Source organism: Poecilia mexicana, unplaced genomic scaffold (assembly GCF_051168715.1).
Source record: "Poecilia mexicana isolate PSO_F unplaced genomic scaffold, ASM5116871v1 scaffold_18, whole genome shotgun sequence".
Taxonomy (NCBI): Eukaryota; Metazoa; Chordata; class Actinopteri; order Cyprinodontiformes; family Poeciliidae; genus Poecilia; species Poecilia mexicana.
This window is the reverse complement of record NW_028263387.1, coordinates 11,344,447-11,365,295: the sequence shown is the minus strand read 5'-3', so window position 1 is coordinate 11,365,295 and position 20,849 is coordinate 11,344,447. Positions and strand designations below refer to the sequence as shown.

At 39.3% G+C, this 20,849-nt stretch overlaps 1 protein-coding gene across 1 annotated transcript; it reads right to left on the bottom strand.

Moving 5' to 3' along the window:
• Positions 1–242: 242 nt before the first annotated feature.
• Positions 243–4,673, bottom strand: LOC106923993 (low density lipoprotein receptor adapter protein 1). The gene is made up of 3 exons (XM_014997445.2): positions 4,372–4,673; positions 1,736–2,468; positions 243–1,590 (listed from the first exon to the last, which is right to left on the bottom strand). Exons 2-3 carry the CDS (start codon positions 2,418–2,420, stop codon positions 1,505–1,507), a joined length of 771 nt encoding a protein of 256 aa, XP_014852931.2. The 5' UTR covers positions 2,421–2,468; positions 4,372–4,673; the 3' UTR covers positions 243–1,504.
• Between the last annotated feature and the right edge of the window lie 16,176 nt (positions 4,674–20,849).

Genomic DNA, 20,849 nt, shown 5'->3' with positions numbered 1-20,849 from the left:
ACAACATGAAGAAACGACCCGCATGACAGATTACGGATCCCAGGACCCTTTTAATAGACCTGCCCTAACATCTCCAAAACTCTTTAATCCCCCTCCTCCTTCATAAACACAGAGGACAAGGTTTTGTTTGCGTTAAGCTAAATATAGCTCTCAAAACTTAAGTTTGGAAGCAAACATAACCAGGGTGCAGTCTGGTTTTTTTATGCGTTACTGAAACTTAAAAGGAATATGCACATACAAAGTCAGTATAAAAACTTTTAATATTCCATAAAATACATATTTAGATAAATATGTACAGTAACAGTACAATAATAAAATACAGCACAGATATCTTCTTTCAGATAGAACTGTGCCTTTTGAAAGAATCATTGAACATAAAATCCTAAAATTCACTTTTAAAAAGTGAATTTAAAACCTTAAAAAGTCAAAGTTTTGAGCTTAGCTTAGGAATAATAAAAATGAGAACATGATGGTAGGCTAAAGGCACACCATTTATCCTCAAGTCTAAATTGTAAACCTAACACATAAATCATCACCAGGAGTAGGTTATACACTGCAGCACAAAAAAAAAAAGATTAAATAAAAGTATGCAGCTGCTGTAGAGGCACAGTCATGGCCGGACATGAAGAATTTGAGGCTTTTTGAGACGATTCCCGATCTCGGATTTCTCCTGGCGTGGAATGCAGGTGCATGACTGTGCATTCCTCGCCGAGGCTCCGCGTGGGAACACAATGTCCTCTGGTGTTTGGATGCCGAGCTAGTGCCCCGGGAATTTGCAGGTCCGTGCAAATTCATGGACGTGTCTTTATGTGCAGTTTGTCGCCAATGAAGATGATTTGCAGTGACTTGGTGACAGCGCAGCTATCAGATCTGTCATGCAGTTCATAGAAACTGAAGTCCTCGTAACGAGCCGAAAACACTTGGGGTTTCTTTCTCAGGATCATTGACAGGAGAGCATAGAAAGGGCTCTGAAAGTAACAAGATCAACCTTTATAAACAGTAGAGACAGTTTTACTTCGCTTGATGTGCCAGCATTCTCCCTTCTGAATCCTAAATATCTGTTTAATAGAGCAGCAAACGTGTAAATGCCACCATGAATATAAAACATGACCTGGTACAAGTTGCCTGTTAAGCATCAAAACATCCCACCTCTTGTCTTTTTACCCCCAGCTTTGCTGGTGGATCATTCAGCCAGCAGCTATCTCGCGTTCAACATCACACACTCTGGCTGCTCAGGACCCAGACTAGTCCTAAAGCAGCCTGTTGCAAGCCCGTTCTCGTTTCCGTCTCGCGTCATTAACATTTAACTCCAAACACTCGTCAGTTATGATAACACCCTTACAAGCAGTCATTATGTCACCAAATATGGATCAAGTTGGCAGCTTGAGCCCCTTCGCCTTGTAAGTCAGTCCCTCCCAAATTTCCTTCCTTCCTTCCCTCTTGCAGTGCTTCCACCCTTAAAGTTGTCAGCAGGTCAGCGCAGAACCTTCGTCCAATCAGAGGTTCAGCTCCAACTGTCGGTGGCCGATCCTCTCCTGGTGATGCCTTTGAGGGGGCCTCGGGATGCAGAGCCCGTTCTCTTCCAGCGAACTGAGGAGGAGATAAATAGCATTGACGGTTTGAATTTGAGGTATAAATTCGCTTTTTTTTTTTTTTTTTAATACCAACTAGGTTAGGGCAACAAATTCTTGACGTAGCGACGCTGCTGGTTGCTACGGTTTTCCCGCCTCCTCACCTTTTCCCAGCCCAGCCGGCAGCGTTGAGCTCTTGGCGTTGGACGCAGATTTACAAGACTCCTCCAGACATTTGACCTTCGCGTCTCCCGGCGGCAGAGAGGCCGAGCCGTCCTGCCAGTCGTTCAGCGCCCGCTGGAAGGAGCGCGCCAGGCAGGCCGTCATGTCGCGCGCGCGCTCCGCCCGGCTGCACCAGAACACCCGGCACTGCAGCTGCTGGCCCTGGTGCTTGCAGATATACAGGAAGACGTTGGGTCGGCCAGCGTCAGCGGCGCAGTACGCAATGTCCTGCAGGTACGTCTTGGTCAGCTGGCGCCCCGTGCTCAGCTCCTTGACCTCTACATATCTCGGCCGCACGACCAGAGCGTGATCTTTGCCCAGCTTCTTCCCACTTGCGATACCTTCCATCAGGTGCGAGATGGCCTCCTGGGCTTGCTCTCGGTCAAGAGAGAAGATCTTCGCCGTGCCCAGGTAGTGGACTTTGAACAGAGGGTCGCCGTGGGAGAGCAGCTCCGTCCGGTCCCGGCGGAAGCGGCGTCGGAAGGCAGCCGGGGAGTTTTTGAGGGTCTGCATGAGGTTCAAACTACCGAGGGCCATGGCACCCTTCAGGTTGGGTTTGGAGGAAGCTTTGGGTAAGGTGTAACTGCTCGACTTGAGCTTGTCCTCTTCAGACTTTTTTCCAATCATCCAACTTTCTTTGATAGACGTACCGTAGTCAGATCCAGTGTTTTTAACCTGGAAAAAAGCAAATGAAAAGATTTTAACAATAGACAAGACGACAAAACGGTTACATAAAATGAAACAGAAGCTAGGGAAGGAAAGGTACAGGACACGGTTTCTGCACAGTCACACTCGTTTCTTTGAAGGAAGAAAAAAAAAAAACTCTACAAGTCAGTACAGCTTGCAGTTAAAGGCCACGGAACAGGATTGGTCACAAATTTGATGCGCTCAGAGTCAAATATTCATCTCTGTAAACACTGATTAAATATTTACTGACTGGTTAGTTTGGGTTCCAGACCAGCAAACTCATTGACTGGGTTGGAAACGGGCCAAAAACAAATGGAAGGCTACTTTAGAAGAATCAAAACAAGTTCAGACTTCTGTTTAATTGGAACTTGAAAACTTCTGAGATATTTCAAACTCTAGCGTTATGCAACCATAACTAACCTTCCTTTGTTTTCCACACTTTAGTCCCACTGGACCTGCATGGTCTCCCATTGTTTTCCTTACTTGTTCCCTCTCTGTCTGTTTTTTTTTTTTTTGGGCCATTCTTTTAACATCCGAGCTTCGTCCTCAGGAGAGAACCTCAGAGAGAACCACCAACGGATTATGCGGAGGTGACCATTGTTAGTGAAACCCCCCGTGCAGGAAACAGCCTTGCATTCCCCGTCCACCTCCCCCCAAAAATATTTCTCCTGCAGACAATAGAAATGTTTCTGAAACTGCGTCAAGTCACAAAAAGGAGACGCAAGCTGACCCAGAGCCCTGTATACCGACCCAAAACATACATGTATAGTGTTGCAGATGACTCACAAACATGGAAAAGTACTCGGACTGCTAGCTTTGCATCAAAACAAAGCCTACGTGAGACTCCCTTATCACTGTGCAGAGGCGTGAAAGTCAACAAGGTAGCAAATTTAATTCAAATGTCAGAACAGGTAAGACAAAGCCTTTATGATCTGAATTAAGTTTAAAATGGACCAAAAAATTAAAACAAAAACATCTTGAATTCCTTGAGTGGCCTTGGCAGATCAAGTCAGATGTACTGATAAATAAATGAGGATAATCTTGTAATTCAGTCAATTCCTGATCAATGCATCCTTAAATATAAGCCACTCTATAAAGCTTTTTCATAGCTTTATAGGGTCAGACAGTTGATGCACTTAGTTCCCTGGGAAGGTCTCTGCCTTTGTAAATACTTGCAATATTAAAAGAACATGTGTGATAAATGTAAACAAGCTCTTGACATTTTCTAAACTGCACGGCTTTTTCAACTTTCTAAAACAAAAGTGGATATAACTTGAAAGATGGTTTACCCACCCTTGTTCTCAAAGGGGTCACAGACATTTATCAGCATCCTAAGTTGAAAAACAGAAGATAATCTCTACTTGACACACCTTTCTGACTTTTATTGGGGGCTAAAAAATAGCATTCACAACATGATCAGAGCCGTCTGTTAAGTGGGTGGATCTAGGGAGGCTGTGCAGAAAGATAGTCTGTACTCTGTCCCACATGGTCTGTACAGAAGTACAAAAAAGAATTGAATTATACAAATAAATACATTTGCAGTCTGTAATTCATTATCTTGAGCTATGGTAAAATGAATTTAAAATGAATCATTTAAATTCAATATAATAAATTCTCAAATCCGAATAAACCGCTATAGCCTAAGGATGTATAAATAAACTTAAAAACACTCAGAATACCAAGTAATTTGAAGAAATTTCAAACTTAGGAGGAAATTGGAAGTTTTCTATCAGGCTTTTGCATTAGTCAAAGTGCTGTTAACCGGCATTGAACCCCGGTTTATACAGTTTTCTAAAAGACCAGGCAATGAGAGTAAACAAAACTAAATGTACCTTTTAGTTTTGTTTCACTAAAAGGTACATTTATAGAGTGTTATTCTTGTTAATCTTACCGGAGCAGAGTTTCATGCAAACGGCGTCCTCCCAAGCTTCAGGTGAACCACCGCGTCCTGTGAGATTTAAGAACACCAAACGGCAGCTGGAAACCGACAGCAAACCGTCTTCTTGTTCCAAGCGAAGAAGCTAAATAAATAAAACCGCGCTGAGACTCTTCCATATATGTGCGTGGATCTCCTCGGACGCAAACACGACGACAGAGTGACGGTGATAGATAAACTACCGAATGAGCTAAGTTACGCCTCCGAGGAACCGCTCGCTGCTTCGAACCAACTAAACCACGCAGCTCGCGGGAGGACCTGTTTTAAAAGATGCAGGCGCGCGCTCGGCAGTGCGCGCGCATCCGAGAAGGAGCCAGCCCAGATGTGAAGGGGAGGAAGGGGAGGAGGTCACCAGGAGCAGAAAGGTGATGATTTACAGCAGAGAGAGGGATATTACTGTCCCACAGCGTGGACAATCATTGACCTGAGTCTGGTTCACTTACTGGCAGCCACCATTTATAACCCAACGATTTAACCCTAACTTCCCAAAACGTTCAGCCATTTTCTTCGGTTAATATATTATCAAATTCAAATTAATAATAATAAAAACACAGTAGTATATTATTAGATCATTCCAAACACATTCAGTCATCTTCTTCAGTAAATATTAAATTCAAAAATATAGTGCTATATTATTAGATCATTCCCAAAACGTTCAGCCATTTTCTTCAGTTTATATATATTCAAATTCAAATTAATAATAATTTTTTTTAGCTATTTTTTAAACAGAATTAGTTAAATAAGTTAACTTTTCTGTAATATTGTCATGTATTGAGATTCACCTTACTGACACTTTTAATGAGAACTTAAAATTTTAAACATAAATTTTAACATACAAACATCCACTCTAGGCCCCGCTGTCTTCTTGTTTTGCTTCCGTTCAAATCCATGTTCAAAAAGCATCATATCTCATTTTTTATTTTTATCGAATCGTCCTCAGATTCATCTGTTTACATCAGATAACAGCTGTTCATGCTTATATTTAGACATTGCTGATTTATCTTTTAGATGGACAACCTGGAATGTGAACTTTTTTAACCTGAACAAAAACTAAACAGAAAATATTTTATCCTGGACAAACCATTCACACAGTATCACCAGCACAAAAATGTGAAATATTTTTAATATTTTTGAATCAAGTAGAGACTGTTTAGCTTTTAAGGAGGTAATATCTCACTTGCTGATAACTTATGCCCAATTAGCTGGGCAGTTAGCTTTAGCGGCTAAAGTTAACTGCTAATCTGAGAGGAGCCAAAACAGAGGAGGATTCCATCCATCCATCCATTTTCCGTCACCCTTGTCCCTCATTGGGTGTCGGGAGGGGTGCTGGTGCCTATCTCCAGCTCACGTTCCGGGCGAGAGGCGGGGTACACCCTGGACAGGTCGCCAGTCTGTCGCAGGAGGAGGATTCCTATCGTCCTAAAATAAGTCCACTCTTAAAGACATCACAGTTTTTAAGAGTGGAGAGAAATGCAGTTTTGCTTTACAGAAAAGCTAATAGGTTTGGCTGGAGGCATTTGGATTAAGAAGAGAAAGTGGAACGCTATCAACTGCTATGACATCATTTACATAGATCACTGTTTCAGTAAATCCAGATTAACTACTTGATTTAGTCAAATAGCTTTTCAAATCAAAATTTCCTGATCTCAGTTCCTCATTACTTTACATTAGAAATAACGTTCTGGTTCCACCGATGCAAAGTGAGCATTTGCTAGCTGATATTTTCGCCTGAATCCTGAAATGTGCTCTGCACGATGTGGAAAACGTGGGTTAATTTTTCAAACCCAGCGACAGGTTTCGTCTTTCTTTACGCCAACATCTGCAGAACCCCATTCTGGGGGGAACATCTGAAACCCACTACGTCTCATTATCAGGACATTGCGTCACATCTCATCTGTAATGGTGATTGCCAGCCTTCTTGGCTCAGTAATGTTTATCCTGGGGACATTTGAACAGTGGCAGGGGGAAAACTTAAATCGGTTCCATGTGTGTATGCGTCTTTCCGTGTCTGGTTCTGTGTGGCTGGGGCGTGTCTGGTTGGGTGGAAACAGTAGGGCCCCTGTTCCGTCTGGGTTCGGCCCAACAACGGTCAAGTTCTGGACGTCACACTTTGCCTCCCTGCCTAACGTGGCACACTGCAACTATTATTGGCCCGCTGCTGACATAATGGACCATCTCGCATGGGACCTGCCCTATATGAAAGCAGAGTCAGCATCCAAGTCATGACACAGGCAGGGCTGCAGCTGCAGGTACAGAACGTTCTGCAGAGCTGCAGGTCAGCAACACTATGCACATTAATTTAGATAAATAGTAGAAGAAAATCGTCAAATTTTGTAAATTGTTATTTCTATCAAGTTAGCTCTTCTTTGGGCGGTTTGAATAGTTAGTTTAGAACCAAAATCTTTAATTAATTTTTATATTTGGAATTGTTTAGGTCACTTTGGTAACCATTAGACCCTCCCATTATTTTAAGTGATTAAGAACACACTAGGTGTGCAATGAAGGTATATCGTTTGGGCAAATGTCCAGTTTTTGTAAAATTTATATATATTTTTTACCACTTTTTGAACTTGAAATGTCTGATTACGTTACATTCATTCAACTAAGTTGTAAGAGATTTTTAGTGACTATTTTGTCTATTTTTTTTTTTTACAACAAATAAAGCACTTTTTTTTTTTATTCCCAAACAATCAAGTCGGAAGTGCGTGCAAGAATCAAACCACCTGTTAACACCCACGGCCTTTGTTTTTGGAATCTAAAAGGCTGCGACATCTTTGTTTGGACCCTTGATTAGAAGAAATTCTGATGCCCAAAACTGTCTTTAAAGTAGATTGACTAAGAAGGAAGGCATCAGTTTGCATGCATCATACTAAGATAACCATTTTCATCCAAATCTCGTGTTCCATCAAAAGTTATTTGGCACAGCTCCGTTCTTTCTCTGTCAAAAGTCAAAACATGTCGTACTGACAGACTCCTGACAAAGATGGTCGGAATCCTTTTAGGGAAAGTCTTTTGAGTATCTCTGAGTTCACCTTCCAAGATGGCTGCTGCATTCATAAATGGTGTGAACATTATAAATATAGATTGCTCATGAGAACTCTTGATATTAATTTTTTTGCCTGAAGCTAAAGAAGAAATACATTTCACTTGCACTGTGACCATTAGCATCTCCACGATTAGCAAATTCCCAACTTAAACGCTCTCAGTCGGAGTGTGACATTGTTCTCAGATCCGAGCGCAGACCTCATAGCTGCTGCTTCTGTGATCGAAGGTCATTATTTATCCTCACTATCTCTTTAGCCTGTATTGTTTTAGCAAGAATACAGAACCACCCAACATACTTCTCAGCCTGGACGCCACATGCTGGATCTCATGCTTCTTTTTGGGAACAGGTGGACCATGGGGACACTCGACCAAAAAGAAGGTGAAATTTACTCCTATTGGAGCTGGTCTCTCTAAAGCGAGTAATGTTTCTGCAACCAAAACAGGCAATAAAGAGCTAAACACTGATGAGATTTTGTTTCAATTTACCCTACAAATATACAAAAATGGCCGCAACTGGAAGTAGTTTCAAAGGCAAGGAACTTCAGAAACTAAAATCCAGTTGAGTCCCGAATGAAATGGGGAAAAAAAAAAAAAAAACAAAAGATTTTCCTGTTTTTTTTTTTTTTTTTTTTTTTTTTTTTTTTTTGCAGAGTATATCTTGAGAACAAGGATGTAACTATCCTATAATTAGAAGCATAGCAAACATAACATTTAGGGAAGTAAAAACCCCCCACTACATGTCAGCCTTCATCCATTCATTGTATAAGAGTTTTACAGCCAGTTCTCTTTTTCATAAGCATCCTAAATCAAGTGAAGTGTATCTACTCACGAGAATTTACCTTTGAGAGCAATCTTCCACTTTACTGTCACAGAGTCTCATTCAAGGAAGGGAATATGTAGAAAGTCCAAAGTTTTTTTTTTTTAAGATGTTTTAATGATTGATGAATCAACTGCTAAAATATAAAATCTAGGCTGTCTAAGCAGTAGAATATTCTATCAGCTGTTAAATGTTTTGTTCAGAATAATTATTAGATAAAAACTTTAATTTGCACTTCTTATATAGAAGAAAACAAAAGGAAATATAAAAATTACAACAAAAAAACTAACAAATTAAGTTGAACTTATTAGATGAAATACAACATATTATGTTAAAAATAGACCAGATTTTGCTATATATTTTGGAAAACTGAAAATCCCTTTTTTTCCACAAATCACTAACTGTTATTTTGAGAATCAATAATCAATGTAGAGAACTATTGTCATGGTTTTAATTGTCTACATTTTGTGATCTTTCATTTTCCCCCCTTTCTTTTTTCTTAGCATGTTTAACTTTAAAATGGCCTTAATACAAAAGTAACAAGAATCATTTTATTGTTTTCAAGATAATGTTTTCAGACTGCATTTCAATCTACTCAGAGCAGGTTTATCCTCTTAGCCATTGACCTAATCAGAAGCACCACATTCATTTAGAACCTGAAATAACTACAGAAGCTCTGAAGCAGATGCTAACTTTAGCATCGTTAGCAGCTAACGGTTAGCCAGTTTCTGCGTTCTCACAGCTCGTATAATTCGCTCATGACTGTAAAATGATTTACATTACTAATCAAGTCCAACAAAATTCGACCAATCCTCGGTACGACAAAAACATTATAGATTTCTAAGAACAGCAAAACCTCAACAGACATATTGACCAAGGTGAGGCATTTACTTTTCTTTGAATAGTTGTACTAAAATTTAAAAAAGGAAACAAAATGATTTTTCATAAATACCGAAATTGGAGACGTATTGAGTTGACCACAGAGAGCACAAACAGAGAAGTAGTTTCAGTGCTGTTTTCTTTACAGTTCTACAGATAAGTTAGCTTTCTAAAGGATGAAAAAATATATATTTACGTTAAAACTCATTTGGCTATGGATAATGCCAGGAGGTAGTTTCGAGTTACTGGGCATCATTCAACCTTCACCCTTTTACGGTTTATAAAGCGCTGAGATTCTGGTCATTTATTTTACAAGATAAATTATCTAGAATGTTTCTTCTTCAGAAGTTTGTTCGTCATGCCTCTTTGTTTCAAAGAACTAAAACTGCATATAGAATACAGGAATGATGCATTTCCAGGGTTGAACTGTGGCCTAGAAGGAAGTTGAACTCAGCTTGGTAATGATGAGAATAGGAACGATAACTTCACTGACTGTTCTGTTGCATCACCATTGCAACAATAGAAAACACAAAGGGAGTAGTTTTATTTGTTTTTTCTGCCCATGTATGGTTTTGACAGGAGCCCGGTACGACCGGGTGTTTCTGAGATCAAATGTAACTTCAGGTCACGAGTTACGCGTTCCATAACTTCGTCACTTCATAACCTCCAGGCATTATGAGGTTTTGCTTTGTAATGATGAGTACAATTGTGCCGATCTAAATTAATGCCACTGTTCCTATGAAACATGAGCAAATGTGAAAGCAACTTGGCTCCAGATCCGAGCCGATTCCCCATTTTGGATCCAGTAATTATTGTGAATGATCCCTAAAATGCTTAAATTTCACCTAGGATTTAATGCAATAATATGTTATTGCATGAGGATTGTTTCAACTCCACATTTCCACTGATTGTACTTCGACTAGACCAGCCAGCTCTTATGAAATATGACAGAACTCGGCGGTGCCAGCTCCTAGACGTTATTTATAGTCACATCATGACATAACTATGAAGCTAAATACAAGTAGACTGTAGAAAATGACTTCAGATCATTGTTTGTCAAAGCTGGTACAAAAGGCTTGTAAAAGCCTATAAATGCTCCAGAAACAAGACATTATTCCCAGACATTACTTGAATTCATGTATGACGTAATGTAAATGGATTGTCCCCAGGGCAGGTGTAAGTTGGTACAAACGTCTCCAAGATGGAAGTGAACTGACTGGTAGATTCTTCTTTTTTATTTCCCCGAGGACGGTAAGAATTCATTTAGGATTTCTTTACTTTCCAAAAACATGAAAATAAAATGGTGACAGGGTTCTGCTGAGTAAAAAGGAAAAAAAGAAAGAAGAAATTACATTAAAAAAAGTGTGATTATGATTGAATTAGGAATAAAATGTCACCAAAGCGGCTATAAACCGTTTGGTACAAAACGTTCCCCAATCCCTGTGTTTGTCTGCATGCTTTCCAGTGATAGTATCAACTAAATAAGCTGGAAGCATAAATCCTGGGCTTTTCACTCGTGTACTCTCTGATCTTTCTGAGTAAGATCAGCAGTCGTTCGGTTTCATTGAGGAAAGCGGCTTTCTCAGAAGTCCTAGAATAACGGTCAACTTTTCCTGTTACTTAGGGAAATTAAAATGAATCAAATACAGGTGAAATAAATCAAAGAGATAAAAGTGTCGAATTCAAAATCTTTTTATATATAGCCTGGGAATTGAAAAACTACATCGCAAATATTGACTTCATTATCTGAGGCGTGTATGAACTTTATTTGAACACGTTCCAGTTTGTGGCTCTGTCCCAGGCTTTGATGCCTCCGTTCCGTTTCCTCAGGATGTTTCTGCAGCAGCGCTTGTGTTATTGTATGTTTGGAGCTTTTAAAAACACTACGCGCATTACTCAAGCTGCAGGTTCTGCTACTCCTTTTACTGGTAATTCCATGTTTACGTGTACCAACGATTTTTACACACAGCTGCAGATTAAGTGGGATTACATGTTTCCTCTTTGTGGGAAGTCAGACCAAGCTTATATAGTTATAAAGGTGTACTTGTAACTTCAAATTAGAAAGAGCCCACGAGTGCTGGAAGTACAATAATAAAATAACCTCTTCGTGAGCGTTGACATGAAATGCAGATGTTTCATCTTTTTCTTTCATTTCAGTATTAGAACATGCGTGAGTTAGGAAGATAGAGGTCTTCCAGGAAGGTAAATAAAAAAAAACATTTGATGATATTTCAAGCTTTCATCTTCAGAAGGTTACATTTCTCCCACCGTGTCTTTACTTTAATCAATCTGGTAGCTGCGGCTCATCCAAAACGCTGCTGCCGGACTCCTGACCAACTCCAGGAAAACAGATCCTGTTACTCGTAACTCACTGCTTTGGTTTCCCATTTGTAGTATGTCTGACTTTAGTTCTTGCTACCGGTCGATAGGAACTATAAAGGGCCTTGGACCGAAACATATTCCTGAGTTACTTGTCTAATACGAACCATGTAGATCCATGTTTCCTGCTCACTTCTTCCCAGGACCAGAACTAAACAAAGTGAAGCATCATTTAGTCCCTTTGCTCCTCAACTCTGAAATAGTCATTGAAAACCTGAGATACTAATGGTTCATTTAAATCTGAAAACATTTTTAAGTACAGCAGTTTTTGATCTATTTGATTAATAAATTGTTAGAAACATTTGTTTCTTTTATGCAATGTTTTTTTTTTGCCTCTCCTTTTGATGCAAAGCAGTTTGAATTGCCTTGTGGAGGAATGGTGCCGTATAAACAAACCTACCTAACATTCTCTGGAGGCTTGACAGGATTCAGGACAAACATTGCAAACTTTGAACACTTTAGGTTCTCTCTGTTTACAGTAAAACATTAAAAAAGTAACTGTAAGAATCAACACTTTTTTTCTTATTATTTTTTATTTAGACTTTTTTCTCATTTGTGTTGTTGCCTCCTTGTGTTGGATGATGCAATAAGGAATAGCACAACTAATGGAGTTCTTATCTAACACTAGATTAAAGTCCAGTTAAACTCTTGGGAGAAAATTCAGATAGGAAGTGAAATTCTCAAATGACTCAAAAAAAAAAGAACAAGAAAAAGAAGAAATTACTATTTCACAATAAAACATAACATTTATCAGCTGCATGACTAATCAGGAGTTAGTTTGAGTGCATTTTTTAATTTTAAAGTTAAAAATGATTTTAATGTGAAACTTTTCATTTTACCAGATCAACAATTAAATAAACCAACAACATTTAAAAAGTTATAAACATGTTGAAAGAAGACAGTGGCTCATCTGGAAATCACATAAATCAGACGTGCAATAAAGGTAATGTTGAAACGTTTTAGAAACATAGCTACATTCAAAAGCATCAAATAAAGCATCATCAGAGAAACACAAGGCAGATAAGGAGTGGGTTAGATGCTTGTTTGTAGAATGTAAATTCAGAGCGCTTTATGTCAGAGCAACTTAAAAAGGTTAGCGTTATAGATCAGTCATAAAAGATGAAAATGGGTCAGACTGAAAAATGAATTAAAATCAGTCAACCTTTTAGGTCTGACTCCTTGGACAGTTTATAGAGGCGACGGATGACTCGAGATGTTTTCGCAGCGATGCTTGGTCGGATGTTTTCACCCGTGTGGAGAGACTTCGGAAAGACGCTCCAGGTTTACCTGGAATATTTCCACCCGGTGAAAACGACGAGTCCACCGCGATGCTTGTTTACTGTTGAAACAGACTCGTCACGTCACTTGTTGTTTGTCAGTAAACGATTCGCGTCGAGCGACCCCGGTTCTGACCTTTCCTCGATCCCTTAAAGTGGAACAGGACATGTGGGTTTTCTGCAGCCAAACAGATCTGGACCCAGAAAGGGAAGCTGCTTGGTTTACATTGCTGTTATCACCAGAGTAGAAATACGACGCTTATAAATGAGCCTTTTTTTGTCTGTGTGTGTTTGAGGAGTTTATGAATGCTGTAATTTAGCCCACACTGATAGCACAGATTTGATGTTTGTCAAGGGATTACAAAACTCTCCAGTGAAACCTTACACAACAGCGTTTAAAGTGGACTCTGCCATGGAGCCGCGCCAGGAGGACGCACAACTCGGTTGTCTATTTGTCTTTTCCCGAAAATGAACCTGTAGAGCTATTGTTTAATTTTCTCCTGCCAGCTTCCTCCTCGGCAGGAGCCTCACAGGGTGACCCGACCTTCAGGGGAGTCACATGACTCAGGCTGTCTGGAGGAGGGAGAAGAAAGAGGTGGGGGTGGGGGGACCAAAAATCAACATCTGCCATATGACTAGCACCACAACACACGCGCAGCTGCAGATGTCCTAATAAGGCATGTTAACGGGAGCAGAGGGAATGACACCATGTCTGCTTCCCTCGCCCTCAGTTATCTTGACTTGACGGTTGCATCAGCCTGCAGATGAGATAATTTCCCTTTTTTTTCACTCATCTCTGTTACCTTGAACAAGCAGACAGACAGGAGGGAAGATCCTTGTTTATTTGCAAAATGTGAAAACAATTCGACACTCGTATGTTAATTGACTTGGATTTTTATATTAAAAGTATCCGGTATAAAAGCAATATCAACTAAAAATATGGAATAATTTATAAACAGACGTATACCGCTCTCATATTTCATGTCATGGATGGAAAGCTAAAGAAAGTGTCCTAAAAAGGTGATTTAAGGAGGATGAAGTGGGAGGAGGCGAAGGTGGCTCCCTGTTGTGTTTTGACTGTTTTTATCTTAAAAAAAAGAAAAAGAAAAGAAAAGTTGGTAATGAAACGCTAACTTCTTTCTTTGTTCCCATGCTCTCCAGCTCAGGGACCAATCAGAGCTCAGACTAAACAGGAAGAGGATGTGGCTTCCTGTAAGGCACCTCAGAAGCAGATCTTTGTAGGTGGTGAGTGTGCCGGACCCACTTTCTCAGGAACAGTAGCTCTGCCAACTCAGGATCCCTCCAGGGCCTCGCAGATGGGTTATAAGCATTTCTGAGAAGCTTAAAGTTACAGAATGTCTGACCGGTAAATATGAAACTGAAGATGATTTAAAAAAATAAACAAAGAGACATAATGTCCTGTTTGGAGCTGCACTTTTATTGATAGTCTTCAGTCTGATAGTTCAACATGCAAACAAATATCTGGTTTGGTCCAGACTGGGTTGGTCTGGACCAAACCATTTTTAGGATATCTAAAAAAAAAATGGATATATACATCTGAGAAATTATCTGCATGGAATAAAATTGTCAGTACATGGGACAAGAAAGTGCAAAAGAAGACCATGCGAAACATCGCTAATGAGTGTAACTCCTAGATTTTTCCAAACTGCCTTTACTTACTCCAGCTGAACGGAAACAAAACTGAAATGATCTCTGTTGCATTAAAACAAACTAAACGGTTCAAATAAACCATTAAAACCCTCAAACGAACAATTTGCTTATATTCATAATGAAGGTAAGTTTGTTTCTTACTGGAAGGGCTGTAACAATTAGAAGAGCTTCCACCAGAACCCTAGCTGGCCTGGAGAACCCGGTTTAGTGGGTGGAGCTCACTGAGAAACGCATCAGGCTGTGTTAATGACGCCAACAGGAGTTGGCTGCGCGGCTTTTTCCAAACTGACCTTTTAAAGCTGGCACAGAGGAAGCCATGTATCCCGAGGGGTGAACAATGCCAGTGTTATGTAATAACGGGTCTGTTCATGCATTTTAACAGGAGCGAGGCAACTCTGGATGTTTTAGGTTGGCCTCTTGGAGTCATTCTGAGATTTGGATGTTTTGTTTTTCTCTTGCAATATAATCATAGTGTACATATGCGTAATGGTGTTGCTTTATTTCTTGTTTTGTACATCTTTATGTACATAATTCTGCTGCCAAAGATTCAGTGTCTGAATTTTTTGGATTTCTTTATTTTAATTCATCAAATTGCTCGTTCTTTAATTAGTCAGATTAAGCAGACAAATGCCTTGTGTCAAGGCATGTGGCAAGTTTTTACAGAACATGCAAAGTCTTTAGAAAAAGACTCCAGGCCAGGATTCAGGACCCTCAGTGCTACCAAATGCTCCACTGTGTAGCCTGTAATCATTGCAATTTGTCAACAGTGGTGTGTGGTGCATGAATGGTGCCTTGGCCAAGCCCCACGATTTTGCCCTCTCCACCCGCTGAACCACAAACAGCCAAACGCACGTCTGGATCCCGACAATTTATTTATTTCTTTTTTACACTGCATCTTATCAGAAACTGATCTGTTTAGGGTTGTGTTGTAAAAAAAAAAAAAAGTACATCAAAGGCTGCTAAGAAAGCATTACGATGACCACATGCACCCTGTTTGTGTGTTTTCACAAATACAATAAAAGCAGGGCTCCATTCAGTGTGTTACAAGCCTGGCGGGCCACCAGGCTTTACTTGTGCCCTCACCAGGCTAAGCATTGTTTATTTATTACATGTTTTTTATGTTTGCATTTTTAAAAGATTTTTTAGATGGTGTTCAGGTATTAATCTTCCAATTTTCCAATAACATAATTATCATTATTTTTCAAATTTCCCGTCAACTTTAAAAAGGTTTAACTCAAAAACACGGCGGGCCGCTGGATGAATGACTGGCTGAGCACCACAACTACCACACTTAGCATGTTTTCTGGGGGAAACCTTGAAAAGCATTTCAAATTTTATTTAAAACTCTGTTCTATGTAGAAAAACCCAGTTCAGGTCCAACAATTGTACATATTTTGAATTTTGAATTGACCAAATGCAAAGCCCCCACTGGCCAATGCTGCTCTGGGCAGTGAGCCATATTAAAAATAAACACTTCCCGAAGAAGGATATGATGAACATACAATTAATTTTTTTATGATTTTAAAGCCTCTTAAGACTTGAAAAAGAACATGGATGAGACAAAATTCACACTTATAATGCATGACTGACCATTGAGTCAGGAAACCTACGCTGACTGTAGGTGGATCTGTCTCCATTGCTTCACAACTGTTCTCCATTTATAGCGTTCAGATTATTCTGAGTGCGTCAGGATAAATAAGGCATTTAGCAACATTGTGATAGAGGTCATGTGAGAAACCTGCAATGTAAAATCATATCAATTCAGAGCAGTGTTTCAGACCCTTCCCTCTGATCTTCCTTCTCCATATTTGCTTTGTTTGTGAATATGAATCTATTCATATTCTAATCTGTTTTCTGTTCTTGACTGTGGGAAGGAGGAAGTAAAGGAGCAAAATGTTTAACTCATACGTAAGATTTCTAGACAGAGTAGAGACACAGACTTGAAGAAAGAGTTGAGGACAAAAAGTCAAAGTCAGGATTGGGGACAAAATCCTTTCAGGCATTCCACAGATTGGGAAGTGAGTTTGAAAACAAACAAACTTATCCAAAAGCTGCGGGGCGTGGGCACACGTCCAAAAGCCAAAGAACAAAACAGCGTCGAAAACAATGAGGACTTACACTGGGAGAATAATGGGAAACTCAAAGATGGACAAAGATAATGGAAAATAAACCAAAAAAACCCAAAACAAATAAGAACAGACTGTATTCAGGTCACAGAGGCTAAGCTTAACTTCTGCTCTGTGACCCTGAAGAGGCTTCATTTTGGACATTTTTGGCCTTTTCACTCATGGAAATGTGGTTACGTGACTCCAACACATCAGAACCACAGCTAAATTATTTAGCCACGAAACTTTAGGCGCTTTGATAAATGTCCTTCGCAAAAATGTATCAAAACACTTGACGGCCAAGAAACGTACACGGATACTCTGCGGTTATGTGTCGGCGTACAAAATGTTCTTTTAATAATTAGAAAATTGAGGCTATTCAGAGAAGAGCTTCGTTATGAGATTTCTGTTATGTTTCTTGTTCTGTGCTTCCAGAGGAACAAGTGGATAAGAAGAGGTAGCAAAAGAACAGAACAGCACGGACAAGGCTGAAAACACCAACAATATGTCTTTAACCCTCTGAAATGGTACACAAACGATAGAGTTCATGTGAGAAACCTGCAATGTAAAGGTTTCTCACACTCGACGCCTCCTCAAAAGCTCACGTGTGGCACTTGACCAACTTGATGTACGAGAGGCTATAATCTCCGGAGAGCTCAAAATTAGCTAAATTGATGTGGAACCATCTACAGCAGAGAAACTATCCGAAACGTCACCGCGTAACCTCAGTTTAAGAAACGCAAAAGTATTCCGGGGGTTTACGGATGTAACGCTTTCCTCCACGTTATTCAGAGGCGCGGGGGGATGAGGAGACGTTTGGAAATGACGTAGCACTTGGACGCAAACGATCACTTTCTCTGAGATTTCTAGCATTGTTACAATGTGCGTAGGCTTAGTAAAAGACCCCGCTTGTTTCTTACTCACACTCGACTGACTAACATTGGCTACAATGTCTCTACTCCTGGCTGCCTCCGAGGCCCCGTCTGCGTCTGTAAAAACAGTCAGGGGCGTCTCACGCACGTCATCAGCGGTGCCGCAGAGGCCGCTGATGAAAAACGGTGGCAACGTTATGCCTTTTCTGCCTGCGTCGCATGAAAGGAGCCATTAGTCAGTCTTAAAGAGACACACCGTCTCTCTCTGGAGCTATTAATAGCCACACAGGCTGCCTTTTTCTGCTTCTTTTTTTTTCTATGTAGAAAAGCTGACCACCGAGCATTTTGAGGTGAGCCCAGAAAAAAAAAATAAATAAATAAAATTCCCCTTTCTCTGCTCATTTCCTCCCCACCCTGGATTCTGAAAGAAAGCCGTACGCTGTGACAAATAGCTCACCAGGGTTATTTTTAGCTTCGAGCGACCAGAGCCTCCTATTTATGCTGCAACATGTGCCCAGAATCGGCACATTGCAAGGGAAAGCAGTGAGGGAGACGTATTAGTTAGACAGTCAGCGCACTGAACCTCAACCGGGTTAGCATACCTGATGGCGTAAGACATATCCGAACTGTGAATCACCCTGCAATTATTAGGCTACAGCAGATTTCACACGCGAAACATTTTACACTTTAATGTAATGATTACACAGGGAAAGTGAGCTTCGGTGTTTTAATGAAATAATGTACAATTTAGAAATAAAACAAAGTTCATTGGTCGTTTAGATTGCAGTTTTTTAAAATTTAAACCAAATCATATCATCATACTTTCGATCAGTGATGTAAAGTTAAAGTTTAGATGGAATAGAAATTATGTTTATTTTTGGCTCCATGAGCAAACTTATGCAATTTTAGAGATAAGGACAACTTTTGATGAAGTGTGGAAGATAAAGACGGCTGCACAAACCACTACTGAAACTGGTTGATTTTTTATTTTTATTTGTAAATTATAGGGATAGATATTGTCTAGAGAAGAGAAATCTAGGTTTGTTTCAGTGTTTACTTAAGATAGCTTCAAAATAAATAATAGTAACTTGCCTGTTACTTGTTAAAAACACACTTGAAAAAAAAACAGAACAAAGCTGCAATACTAAAATAAAAGACAAACTGTACCAGCACACGTACAGCTATTGTGTCAAGCATGCAATGCATTCAGTTTTATAAAATAGAATATGTATTTCTTTATTTCTAAGGTAAAACCTGAACTTGTTGTCATCAAAGCTGAGTGACAAAAACACTAAAAACTGGAAAAGGGAAGTCAAGTTCCTCTTAGTTAAGTTGACTCATTCCTAATGTGAACTGAATCATGTTTTAATCCCATGCAGACGAATTGGTCAATAGGTGATGTTTGTGCCATTTTGGTGTGATTGGGTCAGACTAACAAACATTTTTTTTTTAACTTTGGATCTCATGGAAGGAAGTCATGAATGTTCATGCAGAATGAAAACCCAATCTGTGTATGATCACAGTTTGTTTCAATAATCTAAATTCACATGGCAGATTTCTGGGAAAGAAAAAACATTTGAACAACATTCTCATTTTGTTCCTGTGTGGTGAAGAATCCACCAAGAAAAGTCAAAAGCAGTAAACTATAAACATTATAGCATGAACTGAGTTGATAAAATGTTCTCGTTCAGACAGCAGTCGGCTCACAGTTCCTCTAGTGTATCTCTGTAGTTGCCCCTAGTGCTGCTCTTGGGTTTGTCTGCAATTGTGTAAAATAATGAGATCATCCTCATTTTTGGTTCTGGGGGATTCACAGTTTGATGACATATACACAATGTTTGTCATCATTCCTGCCTGTTTCACCAAACTTGTGATTAAACCTTTTCCAAAACCTTTTCTAAAACACTCAAACAGTATGAATTAAAAAAGGAAAGTATGAGCGATGCTTGAATTTATTCACTGTGAAATATAGAGAAACCCAAAGAATTTGTCAAAGAGTGAGTAACATCTTTTTTTTTTTTTACTGTATTATTAACATACAGAAACGCAGACAAATGTCATCTTTAACAAATATTTATATATATAATTTGGGTCTAATTCTCAACAAAAGTCTGTCATTATGAGTTATTTATTACACTCATGTTGCCTCAGAAAACAAGCTGCTCTTGTCAAAACTAAATTTGACCACTACGCCCCCTACAGGCAATAAGTGTTACTCTGTCCTTACAGTAAAGACTTGGAGTTAAAATGAGGTTCTATGAGTTCTTGGAGTTAGTACCTCACCTGCAGTATATAACTCCTCTGGTGTCTTCATCCAGTGTAAATCTGGATTAACTGGATCTGCCAGATGAAGCTAACGTTTATCCGAACACCTTTCAAGTTGACCATTTGGTTTTGGAGTGGTCCAGTCAGAGTTCGACAGCTTTAATCTGATAGGGAATCTGGAGAGAGCTGTAGATTAGGATGATGGGAAAGAGATCTTTCAGTCCCAAATATTTGACATCATCATCATATAATCTCAAAAATATCTGAGATTTGAAAAAAAAAAAAAAAAAAAAAAAATTTATTATTCAGGGGTTGTCTGCTGTAATGCTACTAATTACCTCAAATATTTTGACATGCCATCTTCAATGAAATGTAAAAAAAAGACCCATTTTTTTTACATTAATACTTGTTTTACATGTTTCAATGTCCTTTGAGAGATGTTCGTGTCATTACTTGCCACATACAGTTTTCAATCTATATCTGGCAGGTATGGGGATACGTTTGGGATTAATTGTATGTGAACTGAGTGGAAATTCAAGAGTACCAGCAGCGCAGCCACAGGCAAGTCAGAGCATGTAGATTTACACAATGATAAAAATAATAAAACAGAGACCAAGAACAACAGTCGACAGGAAGAGTAAGTTTATAGCATAAGAAAATACTGTACAGTTATTAAAAATCTGACTCTAAAAAATATGAACCTGAGTAGGAAAGTAAGAAATTGCAGTTGTTCAAAGATAAAAAAAACAAATAAAAAAACAGACTATTTACAAGAAGTGGGGAAAAAACTGCAAATAACAGCAGGAAATGTTATTTGAAATGAGAAAAACAGCAGAAGTGTAAACATTTACAGAGTTTTTGCCTGTCGGGAGCAACAGCTGCTGGGAGGAGGGATTTATAATCCAGCAGATTGACACTGACAGAGCTCTCTAGTTCAGCAACAGCTGACAGATTGGGGTTATTTTTGTTCTCCTAAACAAATTTAGATATGACATTTTTTTTAAAAAACTTTCACAATTCCAGTTTTATGTCCTGATAGATGCTCTCTATGGACATTTACTACTTTTTTGTGCATTAATTCTTTTTCTTCGATTAGTTAAACCGGGCTGCAGCACCACCTAGA

What these genes read in the sequence shown, in the direction of transcription:
- LOC106923993 (XM_014997445.2), bottom strand. Translation starts at nt 2,420, where the DNA reads ATGATTGGAAAAAAGTCTGAAGAGGACAAGCTCAAGTCGAGCAGTTAC. An exon ending in GCCGGCTGGGCTGGGAAAAG is followed by an intron (nt 1,591 to 1,735) that starts GTGAGGAGGCGG and finishes TCTCCTCCTCAG; the next exon opens with TTCGCTGGAAGAGAACGGGC.